The 21,420-nt window shown below is 43.6% G+C and overlaps 1 protein-coding gene across 6 annotated transcripts in view; it reads left to right on the top strand.

Moving 5' to 3' along the window:
- The first annotated feature begins 485 nt into the window (after positions 1 to 485).
- Positions 486 to 21,420, top strand: part of LOC143782421 (enoyl-CoA hydratase EchA19-like) — a 187,109-nt gene continuing 166,174 nt past the window's right edge. Inside the window, exons 1-2 of one of the 6 annotated variants that reach the window (XM_077269830.1) lie at positions 486 to 622; positions 9,462 to 9,665. In XM_077269830.1, the coding sequence (XP_077125945.1) occupies positions 9,536 to 9,665 (130 nt within the window). In that variant the 5' untranslated portion in view covers positions 486 to 622; positions 9,462 to 9,535. Of the gene's footprint in view, positions 623 to 5,806; positions 5,867 to 7,041; positions 7,064 to 9,461; positions 9,666 to 12,468; positions 12,591 to 21,420 lie in introns of those variants that run through there. The other 5 variants (XM_077269831.1, XM_077269833.1, XM_077269832.1 and 2 more) reach the window with 5 other exon arrangements.

The raw sequence follows: 21,420 nt of genomic DNA on the forward strand, positions 1-21,420 counted from the left end.
GCAAGGGGGTGGAGATCAGTGGGGCATCACCACCAGGGACTGCAGATCAGTGGGTATTACCACCGGGGGGGGGGGGGGGTTTGCAGATCAAACTACTACTGAGACTACTGGACATGTGAGTCCGGCCTCAGTGTGCGCTGCTCTGCGCCTGGTGTCCTCTATATACTGCTTCATGCTGCCTTGACTTGTCAGGATAAGGTTTGCTCACTGTGATCACCGGTAGGTATAGGTAGCTTTACTTATTTTACCCTTTAACCTGTACACAGCACACCTTCAGCAGATATATAGACCCCTTCGTAGGTAAAGCAGCACTAACTCCAGCACTAGCAGTAATGTGGTGCAGAGCATAAATAGTGCAGTGAAACAGGTATAAATAAAGGTCCACAGGTAGAATGAATCCTCTCCTATCTGCAGCCCTGTCACAAAGTCACACAGAGCAAAGTGAACAGCACCCGCGCATGCTCAGCTCTGCTCAAGCGTCCTCGGCATTACCTCAGGTCAGGAAGGGCAGTCACATGACTGTCCTCAGCCAATAAAGGAACTGTCCTGCGCGCATGCCTACTACTCAGCTCTTGGTCTTCCTATCTCCATGTTTAGCCCTGGCACTCACGCTGTCACCGAGGTAAGAGAGGTCGGGCATGGAGCACCCTGCATTCACCCACCAAGCTGCGTCCAGCACCACTCTGTTCTCCCAGAGCACAGTACTAGTAGAGTAGGTGCAGACCCCAAAGATTACCCGTGTGTGTAATATCTAATGGAGAAGCATATATTGTGCCCTGTCAGCGCAGAGCTGTGTGCTCAGTGTGATTCCTGCTGTTTTCTCAGTTATTGGGGAGTTTAGAGTTTATTGCTTGGAAGCTGGGACAACTTGTAGTTATTGGGAATATCAAGATTTCCAGTTGAAGCAGCATTTTTTACATGTTATTTTACCTCTGGAGAGATGTCACCAGGGGCGCGAAAAGACCCCAGGCCCAAGCCAAAGAGCGCCTGTCTCCCCATACCACCTCATTTAGAGGAGCTATACGTATATAATTCCTGTATACCCCTGTTACTAACCAAAAATACACTATACAGAGGTCAATGTCATCAAAATTACTAATATAAACTACACTATGCCCACTACAGTAGGTACGTCATAATATAACCATTATATAATAATATAACCAACTATGATATGACCATTACCGCTACATACAACGTTCAGTACCACCAAACGCATTCTACATAATGACTGAAATACATTAAGCTGTTACTAAATAAAGGGTCAAAAGCCGCTATTAAAAAGAGCAATATTACCGCCATATGGTGACCATATAGTTGTAGATCCAAGTCCTGCAGAAATAGTGGAGATCACAGCATAGTTATAGATGGTGACTTAGGCTACTTTCACACTAGCGTCGGGCCCGGCCCGTCGCAGTGCGTCGGGCCGAGGTCACCGACGCTAGCGTTGTCTCCGCCGCACAACGGGGGCAGCGGATGCATTTTTCCAGCGCATCCGCTGCCCCATTGTGAGGTGCGGGGAAGTGCTTGGAGGTGGGGGCGGAGTTCCGGCCGCGCAGGTGCGGTCGGAAAAAGCGGACCGTCGGGAGCAAAAAACGTTACATGTAACGTTTTTTGCTCCCGGCGGACCGCCACAACACGGCGCAACCGTCTCACGACAGTTGCGACGTGTGGCAATCCGTCGCAATGCGTCGCTAATGTTAGTCAATGGAGAAAAAACGCATCCTGCAAGCACTTTTGCAGGATGCGTTTTTTCTGCAAAACGACGCATTGTGACGGATTGCAGTTAACGCTAGTGTGAAAGTAGCCTTACAGCTGACATTCTTTCTGGTGGAGTCGCTTTTTCCCATCTGGCCCAGACCGACATGACAACTTCTCCAGCCAGGATTCAGCTGCAGAGATTACAAGAAAGGCTGGAGACACACTAGTAATTTTAAAATCGGTCCACATTTGTTCCTGCAAAGTCGGACGAGTGTCATGCGTTTTTCATGCGAGTACAATCTCTGATTTTTAACACCTATCTATTAGATAGATGAAAAGCCGGCAGTTCAGCAACCGCATCCAGTAAAATCACAGCGGGACATGACAGGATAGAATAGATGGATTAGATACAGTATATACACATAAAATAGATAAAAAAAATGTCAGTGACATATACAATTTGTACAGTGCGTGTGCAGCTTACTGTACATATATTTAATAAATAATTATTTTTCTGAAAAAAATGGCGTGGAATCTCCCAACATATTGTAAACCAGCAGAAGGAAAGGAGACAACTGGGGGCAGATGTTTATAGCCTAAGAAGAGGGTAATACTCATTGCGGTTCCCAGGCTATTAATATCAGCTCACAGCTGTATACTTAGCCTTTACTGGCTATTAAAATGGGTGACCCTCCAAAAAAAGATGACATAGGGTCCACCTATAATTAATAACCAGCAAAGCCTAGGCAGACAGATGTGTGCTGATATTAATAGCCTAGGAAGGGGCCATGGATATTGCCCCCCTAGGCGAAAAACATCAGCTGTCAGCTGCCCTATCAATAAGATATGCCAGTTCTGGAACTTAGCCTCGCTCTTCCCACTTGCTCTGGTGCGGTGGCAAGTGGGAGGGGGGTAGATGTAACCTTTGTATTGTCAGGTGACGTCAAGCCTAGAGGTTAGTAATGGAGAGGCGCCCCCATTACTAACCCCATAGTCATATTGTATAAAAACACACCCGGAATAAAGTCCTTTAATTGAAAGAATGACACAGACTTCTTTAATCAATCTTAATTAAACTATACTTACGGCATCTCTCATTCAAGTGAAGCCATTGTCCCCTGTAAGAGAATTAAAATAATAAACAGCAATGTTCCTCACCTGTCCGCTGAGAATATAATCATTTGTTCCACTACGGGTCTAGCACTTATACATCTAGATGGCAGGTTGCATGATGCGACTATACAGCCTGCCATCCAGCATAGACACTGAGCAGCATGTGCTACCGCTGCTCAGTGTCTCGTGGAAAAAAAGTATGATCTGACTGACGTCACCGTGAGCGTGAGAAAGTTCACACACTTGTAGTGCCGTCAGAAAGGTCGTGGGAGTTCAGAGCCAATGAACTAATTTCACCTAACTGACGTCAGCGCGAGCGCCATTAGAAATTTTCCCACCGTGCTGGCAAGTGGGAAGAGCGAGGTTGAATGCCAGATTTATCTCAGCTTCTGGATGTGCCATTTCTGGGGTGGCTGAGAGCTGATGTTTTTAGTTTATGGCCCCTTCCTAGGCTATTAATATCAACCCGCAGCTGTCTGCCTAGCTTTTGTTAGTTATTAAATATAGGCGGACCCTACGTAATTTTTTTGGGGGTCTCCCATTTTAACCCCTTCACGACCTTGCCCTTTTCCGTTTTTGAGTTCTCATTGTTCACTCCCCTCCTTCCCAGAGCCATAACTTTTTTTTTTTTCTGTCAATATGGCCATGTGAGGGCTTGTTTTTTGCGGGACAAGTTGCACTTTTGAACGACATCATTGGTTTTAGCATGTCGCGTTCTAGAAAATGGGAAAAAAATTCCAAGTGCTGTGAAATTGCAAAAAAGTGCAATCCCACACTTGTTTTTTGTTTGGCTTTTTTGCTAGGTTCGCTAAAACTGACATTTGACATTTTGATTTTCCGGGTCATTACGAGCTCATAGACACCAAACGTGTCTAGGCTACGTTTTATCGAAGTGGTAAAAAAAAACAATCGTGCCATTTTCCATTTCCGAACCCCCACAAACCCAACTTATCCCGCCCCCTCCCAGTAAGACAGCCCATCTTGTTTAATAGTTCCACACTCAAGTCTATAGGATGACTATCCCCTCAGTTAGGACTATAGGCTACGTGTTATGTTTTCACCAATTCAGGGTCTTGATTCGCCCGTTCTCTATAACCAACCTATCTACTCGGACAACATGACAACAGTTGCCCACCTTCGCCATCAGGGAAGTACAAGACACGAGGATCTAAAGGCCATATCAGCCAGAATATTTTCCTGGGCCAAAGAACATGTTCTCTCTTTCTGCCCTACACATAAAAGGGGAAATAAATATACAGGCCGACTTCCTGAGCAGGGAAAGGATCCATCCAGGAGAATGGGGTCTAGACCCGGAAATTTTTCAAATTTTGGCCAGAAAGTGGAGACAGCCAGAAGTGGACCTGTTCGCAAACAGTCAGAACACAAAGGTGGACCAATTCTTCTCGCTAGATCCAACCAATCCGGGGCTAGGTGTAGACGCATTGGCCCAACCATGGACATTCTCACTGGCCTATGCTTATCCGTCGTTACCAATTCTTCCAAAAGTCCTACAAAAGATAAGGACAGAAAGGGTCAGGGTAATCCTAGTGGCTCCATTTTGGCCCAAAAGAAGCTGGTTTGGGACCCTCATCAGCCTAAAAGTAGATGAACCGATGGCACTACCCACAGTCAAGAACTTTCTCTATCAGGGGCCAATACTTCATCCAGATCCCAAGAGATTACACCTGAATGCCTGGCTTCTGAATTCTCAATTCTGAGGACCAGAGGGCTGTCAAAGAACGTCATTAGAACGCTACAGAAAAGCTGAAAGACAGTAACCAATTCCATCTATCAGAAAATATGGAAGACCTTTATCACATGGAGTGCTCCTGAACGGCCTAACCCAGACCGGCCGAACCTAGCCAGGATCTTGGATTTTTTACAAGATGGGCTAGAAAAAGGTCTCAGACCCAGCACCCTCAAGGTACAGGTGTCGGCCCTGAGCTCGTATTTTGACCAGCCTTTAGCCGAACATAGATGGATAAGAAGATTTATGATGGCAGCATCCCGCATATCTCCAAGATCCATAAATATAGTCCCATCCTGGGAACTCAATATAGTCCTGAAGGGACTTACACTTCCACCTTTTGAACCCTTGTCATCAATAGGAATGGATAGACTCGCCTGGAAAACCACCTTCCTGATAGCAATAACTACAGTCAGGAGAGTAGGTGAACTTCAGGCTCTGTCAATCAATGAGCCCTACACGAAGATTCTACAAGACAGACTTATTCTGCGATTGGATCCATCCTTTCTCCCAAAGGTCGTCTCTGACTTCCACAAGTCGCAGGAGATAATTCTCCCCTCCTTTTATCAGGAACCAAAGAATGAGGAAGAACAGTTCCATACTTTGGATGTTCGGAGAACGGTACTTTATTATCTTCAAGTTTCAGACAAAATTAGAAAGGATCAGAATTTGTTTATTCATCTTCACGGCCAGAATAAAGGGAAGAAGACTTCCAAATCTACAATTGCCAACTGGATCAAGAGAGCAATCTTGGAGGCTTACCAGATCCAAGGCCTTCCACTGCCAGAAAAATTCACAGCTCATTCTACCAGAGCAACAGCTGTCTCCTGGGCCGAGAAAGCCAGTGCTTCAATCGAGCAAATATGCAGAGCTGCTACATGGTTCTCGGTCCATACATTTTCCAAACATTGCAGGCTAGACCTGATGTCAAAGCAAGACTTAGCCTTCGGAGAAAAAGTCCTTAGAGCTATAGTCCCTCCCTAAATGTTACTCTTGGGTACTGCTCCAGGTGTGCTGTCGTGGGGGGGGGGGTTACTAGAGAAAATAGAATTATTCTTACCGTTAATTCGGTTTCCAGTAACCCACCACGACAGCAGGAGTAATCCCTCCCTTTGCTTAATATGCGTTCTGAAAAGAATGAATATAATTTGAAGCATTACTTCTCCTGTGGTCCTTTATAATAACACTGAGGGGAGGATGAGGGAGGGGTTATTTAACCTCTTTGTCATTTCCTGTCGCTATTAGGAAAGGGGTAACATCCTCCAGGTGTGCTGTCGTGGTGGGTTACTAGAAACCGAAATAACGGTAAGAATAATTCTATATTTTTTTTTTTTTGGTATATCTTTATTGAGCTTACAAAAACAGACAAATCCGCATGAAAAAAACGCATCAAAAAACGCATGAAAAAAGCAGGTGACCTGCCAGTGACCTCAGGTGCAGATTTTACCTGCGTCAAATCCTGATCAAATCATGATGCAATCCTGAATGTGGAAACATAGCCTTAGCGACACTTCGCTCTCTGCCCCTACATCAGGCTGCTCTCAGGTTACATAGCAAACACCTGCTGACAGATTCCCTTTAGCAGTGTGTAGGTCTCCCTCATGCCACCAAAACTCTTCGGGAATGCTAATTGTTTTGTATTAAGGCATCTATAATAGCAATTTTTGTGCAGACCGTCAATGTATTGGATGAAAAATCACTGATGTCTGAATGAGCCCTCACGGGGTACGTTCACAAGACTATGTTTTCGGTCCGAGTGCTGTCCGTGGAATAAGTTCACCTCACACGGGCAGCACACTGACAGATGGAACTATAGAGCGCTGTTCAGATGATTTTTGTCACATGGACCAAATGACTGTGTGAAGAAAATGGCAGAATGCACTAGTGTTTTCTGCATTTCGAGAATATTTGGATCATTGTTATAGCGTCCAATTTTTAGATTGCAATTCTTGAAGTAAGAAACTGTTTTTGATTTTGTTAATTTGATTACTGTGTGAACTCGGGGTTAGGCTTTGTGTGTACAGCAGTCGATCGTTGTGTAGCTTAGATGCCAGAGACCATAAGAGTATCCTTTTGACCTTTGCTGTGGGGTATATGTGCGTATTCCTATATATCCGGGGCAGCGTATAATGTAGGTCACTGTACTCCTATATTGAGACCTTTGAAACAGTGCTTGAAAACCGTGTCCACACAGCCTTACTCACTTCACGTTAGTGGTTTTATTGTTATGGCTGATTGGTATATATATCGTTATGCATATAGGCCCCAATTCATCAAGATTGGAGTGTTGGTGTGCCTGGAGTAAGATTTCTGACGTTGACAACACCACAGCTCGTCATGTATTAGACAAACTATGGCGTAACGCATCTCTGTTCTGCCCACATTTTTGAAGCTGGGAGAAGCTAGCACAAACGCCCAAAGTTGCAAAATATTTGAAATTTTTCAATGCAATGTACGCCAGAATTCTTTCGAAATGACTTTGATGAATCGGCGAAAAAATAGGTAAATTTTTTTTCATTGATGTCTGGCTTCTGAAATAGGAAAATTGGTCCCCGCAAAGACTATACTTAGGGTAAGTTCACACTAGGCGTTTTTTCAGCGTTTTTTTGCTGCAGCAAAACCTGGTCTCTTGGCAGGAAAGAAGCTGCAGATACAAGTATGTTTTTGATGCAGTTTTGGCATGCTAGATTTGTCTCTTGTGCATGGTAATAAAGTTTAGTTTTGAAAAAAAAGTCCTATTCCAAAGAATCAGGTTTTGACACAAAAAACGCAGCAAAACCTGATGCCTGCGTTTTTAGTGTAATAAGTGAAAAATGTTGAAAAAATGCTGAAAGAAGTGACATGCTCTATTGTGCAAAAAACATGCAAAGTACAAAATCCTGATGGCAAAAAAACAAGTTGTGTACATAAGATTACTGAAATCTCTGGTATTGTAAAACGCAGCTGAAAATTTGCATTAAATAAGCTGCAAAAACGCCTAGTGTGAAATTAGCCTTAGGGTACCGTCACACAGTGGAATTTTCATCGCTACGACGGCACGATTTGTGACGTAGCAGCGTCGTATAATTATCGCTCCAGCGTCGTAGACTGCGGTCACACGTTGCAATACACGGCGCTGGAGCGATAATTTCATGACGTATTTGCGATGTAGAAGCCGTTGGTTACTGTGCGCACATCGTATACAACCTGTGTCACACGATGCAATCATGCCGCCACAGCGGGACACTAGACGACGAAAGAAAGTTTCAAACGATCTGCTACGACGTACGATTCTCAGCAGGGATCCGGATCGCAGTAGCGTGTCAGACACAACGATATCGTAAATGCATCGCTGGAACGTCACGAATCGTGCCGTCGTAGCGATGAAAATTTCACTGTGTGACGGTACCCTTACACCAGATTTTACAATCTAGTACATACATATGAATGGGCTGTTTCTGCAGCATGGCATGGAGTTCTGATCACTCCATTCAAGTAAATTCAGAAAACTGCAAACATTTCTCCAACAAATCTGGGGTCCAAGAGCTAACGTTTCTCCTTATGGAGAGTAACATAGTAACATATGCCAGGATGAGGAGGCTTATAAGGCCATGCAATGCTCCTCTGGGAAATTAAATATGCATATTGCCTCTTCAGAGAGGAAGAAGACTTGAACTCTAGTACCACCTATTGGAAGTAGCAATCCTAAAAGTCAATATTAATCCTTTATGAGCCTTGCTAAATGACTTATAAATAAAAGCCAAACCAGAACCTCAATTTGCAGACACCTGTTTCAGGGTGTTGCCCCCTTCGTGTAAAGGTACCGTCACATTAAGCGACGCTGCAGCGATAGCGACAACGATGCCGATCGCTGCAGCGTCGCTGTTTGATCGCTGGAGAGCTGTCATACAGACCGCTCTCCAGCGATCAACGATGCCGAGGTCCCCGGGTAACCAGGGTAAACATCGGGTTGCTAAGCGCAGGGCCGCGCTTAGTAACCCGATGTTTACCCTGGTTACCAGCGTAAAAGTAAAAAAAACAAACAGTACATACTCACCCAGCGTCCCCCAGCTTCTGCTTCCTGACACTGACTGAGCTCCGGCCCTAACAGCACAGCGGCTTTCACTTTCACTTTAGGGCCGGCGCTCAGTCAGTGTCAGGAAGCAGACGCTGGGGGAGGTATGACGCTGGGTGAGTATGTACTGTTTGTTTTTTTTACTTTTACGCTGGTAACCAGGGTAAACATCGGGTTACTAAGCGCGGCCCTGCGCTTGGTAACCCGATGTTTACCCTGGTTACCAGTGTAAAACATCGCTGGTATCGTTGCTTTTGGTGTCAAACACAACGATACACGGCGATCGGACGACCAAATAAAGTTCTGGACTTTATTCAGCGACCAGCGACATCACAGCAGGATCCTGATCGCTGCTGCGTGTCAAACTAAACGATATCGCTAGCGAGGACGCTGCAACGTCACGGATCGCTAGCGATATCGTTTAGTGTGACGGTACCTTAAAGCATGAGATCTGATTTGGCTGTATGAGAGACATCTGACTGGGGCCTAAGGGGTAATCAGATCTCACACATTGCACTGAGGAGGAGTAACACCCAGAATCATGTGTCTGCAAATTGAGATTCTGGTTTGGATTTTATTCTAAGTCGTGTTGCAAGGCTCGTTAAAGGAGCAGTATTGGCATTTAGGATTGCCACTTCCATTAGTTGGCACTAGAGTTCAAGTCCTCTTCCTTTCTGAAGAAACATACATACTACAAATCTGCCACATGTGAACATGTCCTGAGAGTTTGCCAGTTCCTGATTATATGTATTTTCTACACCAGCCTCTGCCCCTCTTTTTTTTTTTTTTTTTTTTCCTTAAACTTCACTATAATTGTAGTAATTAGACTTGGATTTATTCATTTAGTGACAAATTCTTGGTGCTTTGGATCACACACAGATGATCAGAACTTCCTCAACTGTATACATTCACTGACCGAAATGCTATTGAGATCTGCAATCAGAGTTCAGCTTTGGAGCTGTCCTTCTCCTTGGAGCCAGTCAGCAGTAGCCGTGCTTTCCTATAGGAAGAGGTTGTTGTCCGCTTCTTCTGACAGGTCACATCACACAGGTATGTTCCTCCTTTAGATTTCTTTCCACCGAGGGTCAAAGTTTTATAAACTTCGAAAGACCGCCAATTCTTTTATTTCCAAACACAATATAAAAATAACAGCTGCATTGCAGTTACTTTAGTTTCTTGCATAACGCTCCTCCATAGACGACCAATAAATGAAAATGACCTTGATTTGTGGTGATAGACGCTGTGGGAGAGGTGAGTGCAGCGCCAGCACTCCTATGCAGTGGCGGAAATAGCATCAAACTGTGAAACACGACAGTGTCAGGGGGCAAAGATAGAAGCAGTGAGTGATACCAACGCCTCCCCCTGATGACTATTTGTTTGAGGGCGGTGATAGAAGCTGTGGGGTGGCGCTGGTGTCACTAAGTACTTCTATCTCAGACCTCTTCTGATATGTTTCACAGTTAGAAGATGCGGTGGTGTAGATACGGAGTGCTAGCGCTGCACTCGCCTCTCCCATAGCTTCAATCACCATGGATCCAGGAAATCTTCAGAAGACGGCAATGCAAGAAACTATAGTAAGAAACCGCTGCCCCCTGACGTCTTGTTCCAGTAGGGGCATTAGACGCTACAGGGAAGTGCTTCCTGTGATGTCCTGTTTGAAAACTTTCTCAAATGAAGTGTCACAGGAAGTGAAGTAAAAAAAAAAAAACCAACACATTTAAGGGTTGGCAGGATAGGGAGAAGGGTAGGGAATTTTATAATAAAGCTAATTATAAAAGTGGTTAGGGTGTAAAGACAGATATTTAGAAAGGACATTTTAGGTACTGGACCACCCCTTTTAAGCATGTGTTAGACCAGGGCTCCCCAACCTGTAGCTCGGGAGCAACATGTGGCTGGCGGCCCCATGAATTGTGGCTCGCGACTGTCTGCCAGCTTGATGCATTAGGTCCAGGTCTATCAAACAGGTATGAAGACCACATCTCAAAATGGTGAATTTTGTGAGTAGCCCTGCACAGAATTGCAGATCTGGATGCACATTTACTGGTCTTAGGGGTTTAGAGTTGTTTTAGGTATGGTACGCTGGAGGTTTGTACTACCTGTTAGAGGAGGTGCGTGAAGCTGGATGTGACAGTGCGTTGGGAGAATACTGAATGAGGGTATTGTGGGAACCCCTGGATCTGTGTGCTGCTCTGGAGTGATTTTTGTGGAAAAGCTTTGGTTATCATTATACCTGTAATGGGGGCTTTGGTTGACACTACTTTGAAGGGGGTGGGAGCTGGATGTGGCTCGCGACCCTCTCTCAGTGCTGAATGTGGCTCGCGACCCTCTCTCTAAGCTGAATGTGGCTCTCAAGGTCAGAAAGGTTGGGGACCACTGTGTTAGACCAATCGTGTGAACTAGAATGGTGGTCAGCTGTACATGTGTGACTCAACGTATCTAAGTGCTGTAGAGGAAACTGATGAGCTTTGCTTTCTAACAGGGCTAGATGGGGAAGGACCCCAAATGAATATTCATAAAGGTAATTTTTAGAGCTTGTGCAGAGCGATTTGCAGGACCCTGTCCATAAGCCAGGTTTTCTCATGTGCGTCACAGTGCAACTATGATGACGTGCCAGGCCGGCTAATTAAAAGAAGGGCCGTGGGTGTCAGGAGGTAAGAAGCAGTTCTCAAGGCTCCTGTCCTGAGATCAATTGTGTGCTACTGGACCGTGTTCTGCGAATCGAGTCGCACCAAATCTAGTCATCTTGATTTTAAAAATACAGTAAAAAATGAGTCTTCTATGCTATTCCATACAGCAAGAAAATGGAAACTCTCATCATATATTGGGACCCTATGGGTAAGCTTGACATATGCACCGAAATCATTCAGGAAATGGGCAGGGGAAACATAGTGTGAAGTTAACCTTAGAAAAAAATGCAAACCTATTAAAAGGAGAACACGTTAAGAAATGCTGCTTATTTTTAGGAATGACAGAGCAGATATTGATTTTAATTTCCTAAGTGGGGGAAGATTTCCTCCCAATTTCGCATCATAAATTGGCCCTAAATGAAGTCTCATTCAAAAACTCCCTACACATTTCACTGCTAAAATGCGACATGTCATCACCTGAGAGATGGTTACGGTGCAGTGTATGTCAAAGCCTGGAATGGTTTGGGGAGGTATGTCAGAAAGGTATAATTTACCTTTGTTATGAAACCAGTGGTTTTGTACTGCGCATACCTTTTAAATGGAATCTGTTGCTAGGTTTTTGCTATGGAATTTTAGAGCAGCATCATGTAGGGGCAGAGAACCTGATTCCAGCAATGTGTCAGTTTACTGGACTGCTTGGTGTATTTTTTTATTTTTATAAAATCACTTTTATCTCTTAATGCTGTGCTCTGTACAACCCTGCTCACACCACTGGTTGACCACATCCTGTGCACGCTGTGCATAGGCATAAAGCTGTTTATCACTGATGGGACCAGGCTTATACAAAGCTTATTAATATGAAGGACTACATGGCAGCAGTTCTAATAGTCTTACAGTGATATACTCCTTTTGATAAAACTGTGATTTTTTTTTTTTTTTTTTATTAAAACTGCAGGAAGCAGCCCAATAAGTGACATATCACTGGAATCGGGCTCTATGCTACTATATTATGCTGAGATTGGGGGGGGGGGACAAGTGACTGATTCTCTTTCAGAAATTTGAGCTTTCCTGTTTGACTTTTTTCAGCAGTAAATTACAAGCACATGGATTATTTATTGAGGTGTATAAAGGAGTTGTGTAAATGTGAGACAGACTTTGGGTTTGGGTGTGCAGCATAATTGCCTTCATTTCTACAATAGTGTCTAGATGTTGGTAGTGACACATGTAGAACTACAGTGCAGCCTTTCATGCGACACTTTGAGTGAACCTTGCACTTTGGTAAGACACTTAAAATGACTGAACTCTGCACATCGTACCTCTCTGCGGACTGATTTGTGAGCACCGTAAGGTAGGCTATATGTTTAATTGTGAATGTGAGCTAGCTGGGTTACTGGGAAGCTGATGCCTAAGTTGCTGTGAGTGCTGCGTATCTGAGATTCCAGGGCTTAACGGGAACCGGTCAGCAGGATGTGCACAGTAACCCACACACAGTGTCAGGTCGGCGCCATTATGCTGATTAGGGCTTGTTTCCACTTGCAAGAAACACGTCCATATCTCGCATGTGGAAACCAAGCTGTGGCGCCGGCACTCCAGAGCGGAGCGTGCAGCCGCATAGGAACACATGGAGCTGCACAGCTCCGCTCCCAAGTGCCGGCGCCACAGCTTGGTTTCCAAAAGTGGAAACAAGCCCTTACAATGATACCTTGGTTGATGAAATCTGTCTTGTGGTTGTTGTGTAATCTTTATTTTCAGTTTTGAGTTAATATGCTCGTGCTTTGGGGCGGCCTGTCAGAGGGTCTTCATGTGGTGCTCTGCTTAGGTATTCATCAGTCAGGCTTCTGACAGGTCGCTGCCAGCAGTAGGGGATTTTTTTTCTAGATATATATAATATTCATTATGTAATATAGGGGGCAGGTCACTGAGGGATCCTGCTGACAGGTTCCCTTTAACTGCAGGTAATGCAGCGCTCACATTAATCCAAGGACTATCCTCACGATTATCTGAAGAATATTGTATAACTTCTGTAAGAGCAGAAAATAATGCATCATGTCATATCAATGTAGAACAATGTAGGGATTTTATGCTTCTAAATACTGAAACATTTATTTCTTTGTATCAGTGCAGGTTTCTTTATCTCATTTATGTGACAGATTTCTGTACCCTTTCAGTTGAATGTAATTATTAATTGTAAATCAACAAGCATAAAATAATTATATGGAAAAGAAGCTTATGCAGAAGGTTGCACACCACTCACATTTTACCTTGACCCATTAAGCCCTTTGTTTCGAGGCCAATTTTCGTTCTTCCACTTTCATTTCTTCTAAATATTTCTGTCGTCACAGCCGTATGAGGGCTTGGTGTGTGTTTTTTGGTGATATAAATTCAAGTTTTTAACCCCTTTACCCCCAAGGGTGGTTTGCACGTTAAAGGGAACCTGTCACCTCCACAATTGAAGGTGAGCTAAGCCCATCGGCATCAGGGGCTTATCTACAGCATTCTTTGCGCATTCTTGGCATTCTCTTGATGAGCTTCAAGAGGTAGTCACTGGGAATGGTCTTCCAACAATCTTGAAGGAGTTCCCAGAGATGCTTAGCACTTGTTGGCTCTTTTGCCTTCACTCTGCTCTGATGAAGACGCTTCAATAGCGTCGATACGCGTGGGGCTTTGGTCTCCCAAGGGACAGGACTTGGTAACCCACTATTGCATTTGCAACAAGACTATCTCGATATATACTTTATTATGGTTCCACCTTTTTCCATGCTTTAGGATGCCAGGTTTAGATTGGGATGTGGCGACTTCATGCACATGTCTGTTCGTCAGATAGGATGTGGGAGTGATTGCAGCCAGGCACCTGATTATTTGGCCAGCAGAATATAGGTGTTGGATCAAGCCTTTGGCCACTTAGGTTTGCATATGCTACGATACGTGTGATGAGGTATCCTACAACCAGTTCTTATGTTCTTGGTGGAAATAGGTGGGTTACTTTAGTTTAGGATGTACTTTTTTATGGTATCCACCGGGTCAGCTGGCAGCAAATTGGTGCTGTTATTTTTCACCTGATCGGGGAATTCCATTTGTATACCTATTATGTATGCTCTTTTGTCCTGTGTACGTCATAAATTATTTGTTCTTTCTAGTGCCTTGGGGAGGCTCTTCAATGGCCCACTCAGCCATGTTGGTGTTTTAAATTATTTTAACTGTGTGTTTTGCTTTGCCTTTTTGTACTATCGATAAAATTTACTATTTAAGGTTGATCCCATTAGTTTGCATATCTTTTTTTTTCTTGTTTTTCTTCAGTATTTGTTTATATGCATATGGTTGATCCCTAGTTTGTATACTTATGCGGTGCCCACTATCCCTCCTTTTTTTTTCGGTATAAAACCATTTTTTTAGGGACCACCTCTTATTTGAAATTACTTTGAGGGGTCTATATAACAGAAAGTACCAAAAAGTGACACTATTCTAAAAACTGTACCACTCAAGGTGGTCAAAACCACATTCAAGAACTTTATTAACCCTTCAGGTGCTTCACAGGAATTTTTGGAATGTGGTGAAAAAAAATGAACATTTACCGTATTTTTTGGACTATAAGACACACTTTTTACCCCAAAATTTTTTAGGGAAAATGGGGGTGCATCTTATAGTTGGAATATACTTACAAATACTGTGGCGCCGGTCTCGGTCCAATGCAGCAGCCTCCCTTCCCAGGCTGGTGCGGCTCTCTGTTGCGGCAGTGGCCTGTTGGCCTTGTCCCGAGATCTGAATCTGAACATGCACCGCCCCGGCGGCCATTTTCCTGGAGGCTACCGCATCGTAGAAACGGATCTGCGCGGGCCTCCAAGCACTCGCAAAATGCCGGTGGAACCCCACAGAGCACCGCCTCCCTTGTGCCACCGCAGCCCCACAGAGCACCGCAGCCCCACAGAGCACCGCAGCCCCACAGAGCACCGCAGCCCCAAAGTGCACTGCAGCCCCACAGGTGTTTCACAGAAGTTATAACATTCAGCCGTGAAAAAAAAAAAAAAAAAAAAACACTTTCCCCACAAATATGTTTAGTCCCAAATTTTGCTTTTTGATATGGGTAACAGGAGGAATTGCACAGTGCAATTTGTTGTACAATTTCTCCTGAGTACATCGATACCCCATATGAGGGAGAAAACTACTGTTTGGGCTCAGGGCTCGGAAGGGAAGGAGCATCATATGACATTTTGAATTTAAAATCTCCTGGAATCATTAGTGGACGCCATGTCCCATTTGGAGAGCCTCTGATGTGCCTAAACAGTGAAAGCCCCCCACAAGTGACCCCATTTTGGAAACTAGACCCCTTAAGAAATGTATTTAGATGTGTGGTGAGCACCTTGAAGCCCCAGGTGCTTCACAGAAGGTTATAATGTTGAGCCATGAAAAAAAATCAAATTTTCCCCACAAAAATATTATTTTGGCCCCAATTTTTGATTTTCACAAGGGTAACAGGAGAAATTGCATCATAAAATTTGTTGTACAATTTCTTCTGAATACCCCATATGTGAAGGAATAATACTTTTGAGGTACAGTGCAAAGCTCAAAAAATAAGCGGCGCAATATTGAAGATTACATTGTGCCAGAATGATTTGAGGGTACCATGTCACATTGGCAAAGCCCCTGAGGTGCCAAAACCGAAACCCCCCATATGTGAACTCATTTTACAAACTACACTCCCCAATGAATTCATGTAGTGGTGCAGTGATAATATTGACACCACATGTGCCTCACAGAATTTTATACTATTGAGTGGTGAAGAAAGAATAAATTATAGTTTTACCACTAACATGTTTTAGCCCCAAGTTTTTATTTTTTCTAAGGGCTAATAGGACATTTGTTACAACAAACTGAGGTCCATTATTTCCTGAGTGTGCCTATACTCTATATGTAATTGGGAAATCTTTTCAGGCACAGTGCAAAGTAAAGAAGGGAAGGAGCGCCATACTATACACTGTGTTCCAAATTATTATGCAAATTGGATTTAAGTGTCATAAAGATTTAATTGTTTTGTTTTTCAAATAAACTCGTGGATGGTATTGTGTCTCAGGGCTCAATGGATCACTGAAATCAATCTTAAACACATGTGATAATTGGTTTTCCAGATGATTCTAATTAAAGGAAATCTACTTAAAAATTATGTTCCACATTATTAAGCAGGTCACAGTTTTCAAGTAACATGGGAAAGAAAAAGGATCTCTCTGCTGCTGAAAAGCATCAAATAGTGCAATGCCTTGGTGAAGGGATGAAAACATTAGAAATTTACCAAAAACATAAGCGTGATCATCGTACTGTTAAGAGATTTGTGGCTGTATCTGAGCACAGATCTGTTTGTGCTGATAAAGGCACAAGAGGAAGATTTCTGCCAGGCAAGTTCATCAGATTAATAGAGCAGCTGCTAAAAAGCCATTACAAAGCAGCAAATAGATATTTGAAGCTGCTGGTGCCTCTGGAGGCCCTCGAATCTCAAGGTGTAGGCTCCTTCAAAGGCTTGCTGTGGTGCATAAACCTACTTTTCGGCCACCCTTAAACAGTGTTCACAAGCAGAAATGGTTGTATTGGGCCCACACATACATGAAGACTAATTTCCAAACAGTCTTATTTACTGATAAGTGTTGAGCAACCCTGGATGGTCCAGATGGATGGAGTAGTGGATGGCCACCATGTCCCAACAAGGCTGCGACGTCAGCATGGAGTTGGAGGAGTCATGTTTTGGGCCGGAATCATGGAGAAACAGCTGGTGGGGCCTTTTAAGGTTCCTGAAGGTGTGAAAATGACCTCTGCATGCAAAGTATATAGAGTTTCTGACTAACAACTTTCCTCCATGGTATAAAAAGCAGAAACGTGCCTTCAGGAGCAAAATCATCTTCATGCATGACAATGCACCATCTCATGCTGCAAAGAATACCTCTGAGTCATTGGCTGCTATGGGCATAAAAGGAGATAAACTCATAGTGTGGCCACCATCTTCCCCTGACCTCAACCCTATAGAGAACCTTTGGAGTATCATAAAGCAAAAGATCTATGAGGGTGGGAGGCAGTTCACATCAAAACAGCAGCTCTGGGAGGCTATTCTGACTTCATGCAAAGAAATACAAACAGAAACTTTCCAAAAACACATAAGTTCAATAGATGCAAGAATTGTGAAGGTGATATCGAAGAAGGGCTCCTATGTTAACATGTAACTTGGCCTGTTAGGATGTTTTGGCGTTAAATAGCTTTTCTGTTCAGTGAATGTGACCTCCTAATGCTGCAAATTCCACAAATGAGCATTTTCAGTTCTTTAAAACATATCAAATGTTTAGAAATTCTACTGTGCCTAATAATTTGGAACAGTGAATTTTGAGTTTTTATTCATTTTGGAGACTATACTGTTATCATTAGGAGGTATCTTCAATAAAATTTGATGTATAATCTAACGGGTGATGACTTTTATTAGACTGACTGTCACTTGCAACAACCATTTAGGAAAATCTGATAAAATGTAATTTGCATAATAATTTGGAACATAGTGTAGTGCAGATTTTACTGTTATGGTTTGCGGGTGCCATGACCCACTGGGAGACCCCCGAGTTGCCAGAGCAGCAGAACCCCCCCCCCATAAGTGACCCCATTTTTACAAAGTACACCTCTCAACTAATTCATCGGGGGGTGCAGTGATCATATTGAAACCACAGGTGTATCACTGAATTTTATACCATTGGGCAGTGAAGAAAAAATAACTTAATTTTTACCACCAAAATTTTGTTTTAGCCCCAGAGTTTACATTTTCACACAAGAAGTGGGTAAGGATGGCACCATGTTTTGTCCCACAATTTCTACTGAACGTGACAATACCCCATATGTGGCTGTACAGTACTACTTAGCCGTGTGGAGAGACTCTAGAGGGACGGAGCGCCATTTGCCTTCTGGAGCGCAGATTTTCCTAGAATAGTTTGTGGACTCCATATACAGAGCCCCTAATTTCTAGAAGAGCAGAATCTCCCCTCAAGTGACCCCATTTTGGAAATTATACCCCTTTGGGAATTTATATGGTGTTTAGGTACACTGTGGGGCTCAGAAGGGAGGGGGCATTTGGATTTGGGAGCACATAATTTGCTGAATTTCTTTTGATGGCGAGGAGCCATTTAGCTTTTCCAGAGCCTTTGTACTACCAGTGACATGGAAGCCCCCTATATTTCTGTTAACAGATGACAGACCGGAGTGGGGGCTTGCTTTTTTGTGGATTGATTTGAAGTTTTTTTTGGGAACATTTTACATAACATTTGGGATCACATTTATCCGGCGCTCTACGCTGAGCACTTACTTTGGGTTTCTATCTAAATCTCTGAGTGACGTGACAGATGAAACCCCCGAGGGATCCAATCACTATAATGAGGCAGCAGAGTTATTTGAGCACACGTCAGGATTTCTTGCAGAAATTTTCCTGACAAAAACCAGACATTTCTGCCAGAAATCCGCATGCGTTTTTTTTTCACGTTTTTTGATGCGTTTTTGACGCTTTTTTGTGCGTTTTTTTTCCAAATGCATAGAATTGCGGGAAAAACGCAGAAAATCCGCAAAATTAATGAACATGCTGCTTTTTTTACTGCGATGCCTTTTTTTCGCGGAAACAAACGCACCATGTGCACAAAACATGCAGAATGCATTCTAAACGATAGGATGCATAATGTATGCGTTTTTAATTGGTTTTTATAGCGTTTTTATCGCGAAAAAAACTTGAGAAAACCTGAATGTGTTCTCACAGCCTAACTCTCGACTTCGTCTGGACTCTGTTCAGCGGTGTCCTTCTTTTCAGAAGTACACAAAACTGTGGCCAACTGAACTTTCATGCAATCTTAAAAAGACGCAGACCGCCGAATCACAGGTTCTATTGTGTCCACAGTGCCTCCATCTGCCTCATTATAAGGAATCTTCCGCTGGGGGTTCCATCTGAATCACGTATTTCAGAGAATTAAACGGAAACCCCGGTGTAACGCTCAGCGCAGAATAAATGTAGTGCGATCTTTGGGAGGCAAAATGAACAAAACAGATGAAGAATTGATTTTATTTTTTACACCATTCCTTGTGCGGTATAAATGATTAGGCAACTTTATTCTTCGGGTTGGTACAATTACAGCGATACCAGATTTATATTGGGTTTTTATGTTTGGCTGCTGTCACACACTAAGACATTTTTTTTTTATTGCAAAAACTAGTTTTTGCATCCTCATATTGAAAGCTATAATTTTTCCATATATCAGCCGACAATCATGTGATGGCTTTTTTTTTTGCGGGACGAGTTGACATTTTTAGGCTGCCGCCACACTAGCAGTATTTGGTCAGTATTTTACATCAGTATTTGCAGTATTTACTGTGAGGATGAGCGAACACCTGCGGAATATTAATAAGAAATTTTTCTGACCATCCACTATCTAATCACTTTTTGATTCACCATGGAGGTTCAATAAAAGGTACTATCATCACAGGCCTCAAAATAGTGAAAAAAAGCTGGAGAAAAGGCAATTATATCCAGCAAATGTCCCGTGAAGAAAGCAGATTTATTTTTTAACTAGACACTCCGATACCCAAGGGCCTCAATAGCGAGATTGAATTGTTTGCTTTTAACATATGAAAGACTGCCACCTGATAATCAGGAACTATAAAGGTACTCAGGACCACTACTGGACCATCCCTGACAAAGGAATCCGTGTATTCCAAAACGCGTAGGATTATTGGCCCAACTTGCGCTCCATAGCCAGTCACGTGATTCATTACGTGCCCGTGATAAAACAAAAGGTCCTGGTACTCCAAGTGTATCTAATTGGCTTATACAGCGGTACTCGGCTTACGATACACTCGGGCTCAGGACACCGAGGGACGCCTGTCACCGGCCGGGACAGTGCCCCAGAACAATCAGTCTTCTCACCGAAAACACTGGTCCCGCACCACGGAAGGTTCTGACTTCATGTGGACACCACAGACATCAGTCTCCTAGACGCATCTGCCCTGCATAAGGTAACACTGCCTAGAGCTTGGGTGGCTCCATTTATCTATTCATCTAAGCCTTGATTCATTGTCTGAAGCACATAGATTAACCTATGCTCAGCCAGGAGTGCACCATATAGGTCCACGGTGACATGCTATCCTGGGTTGTAAGAACATTGTCATATAGGAACCAGCACTGCTTATGGGATTATCCCTGAATTTTTCTTATTACTGACCGAGGAGATTATTGGGGCAAATTATTGTCTCAAGATTGTTAATTGAAGACGCACTTCAGCGCAAATAAAAGACCTTTTTTCAGCTTTTTATAAAAGTCTGGGTATCAGTCTGACCTTTTCGTCAGCCTTTCACCCAGACACCAACGGTCAAACAGAAAGGACTAATCAATCTTTGGAGCAGATATTACAGTGTCTTGCCACGTCCAGACAGGATGCTTGATGCTCTCTGTTACCCATGGCAGAGTTCGCTTTCAATAATCGTGTCAATCAGTCCACTGGTACTTCCCCGTTCTTTTGCAATTATGGTTTTCACCCTTGCTTTGGTGAGTTTTCCGGTTGGTTTTGGGGTGTCCAGGGGCTGATTTGTCCATTCCGCAGTTGGAGTAGGTCTGGAGGAAGGTCCAGAGGAACATTGGGGAGGCTCAGAGTAGGTATACATTTTTTGCGGATAGACGATGGTCGGTGTGGCCGGCATTCCAGGTGGGGGATAAGGTATGGTTATCCACCTAGAATATTAGGTTGAGGATTCCTTCTGCTAAGTTGGGCCTCAAGTTTATTGGTCCTTATGAAATTTTGGAGGTGGTTAATCCTGTTGCGTTTCGGTTGCGTTTGCCTTCGCTGCGAATCCCCAATGTGTTCCATAAGGCTCTGTTGAAGCCTTTGGTGTCTTCCACAGGTGCCTCTTCCTCACTTCCGCCGCCTGTTGTGGTGGATTGCCACACCAAGTATGAGATGGAACGGGTTGTTAATTCTCGTATGCTCCGCTATTCACTTCAGTATTTGGTTCATTGGAAGGGGTACAGTCCTGAGGACCGGTCGTGGGTGCCAGCGTGTTCGTCCATGCAGATCAGTTGGTTTGGGCCTTTCAAGCTCAGTATCCAGGGAAACCTGGGGGTCCGGTGGCCCACAATCTGGTGATTGTCAGACAGTAATATATTTTGGGGACTTATCACCCTG

This window comes from Ranitomeya variabilis, chromosome 6 (assembly GCF_051348905.1).
Source record: "Ranitomeya variabilis isolate aRanVar5 chromosome 6, aRanVar5.hap1, whole genome shotgun sequence".
Taxonomy (NCBI): Eukaryota; Metazoa; Chordata; class Amphibia; order Anura; family Dendrobatidae; genus Ranitomeya; species Ranitomeya variabilis.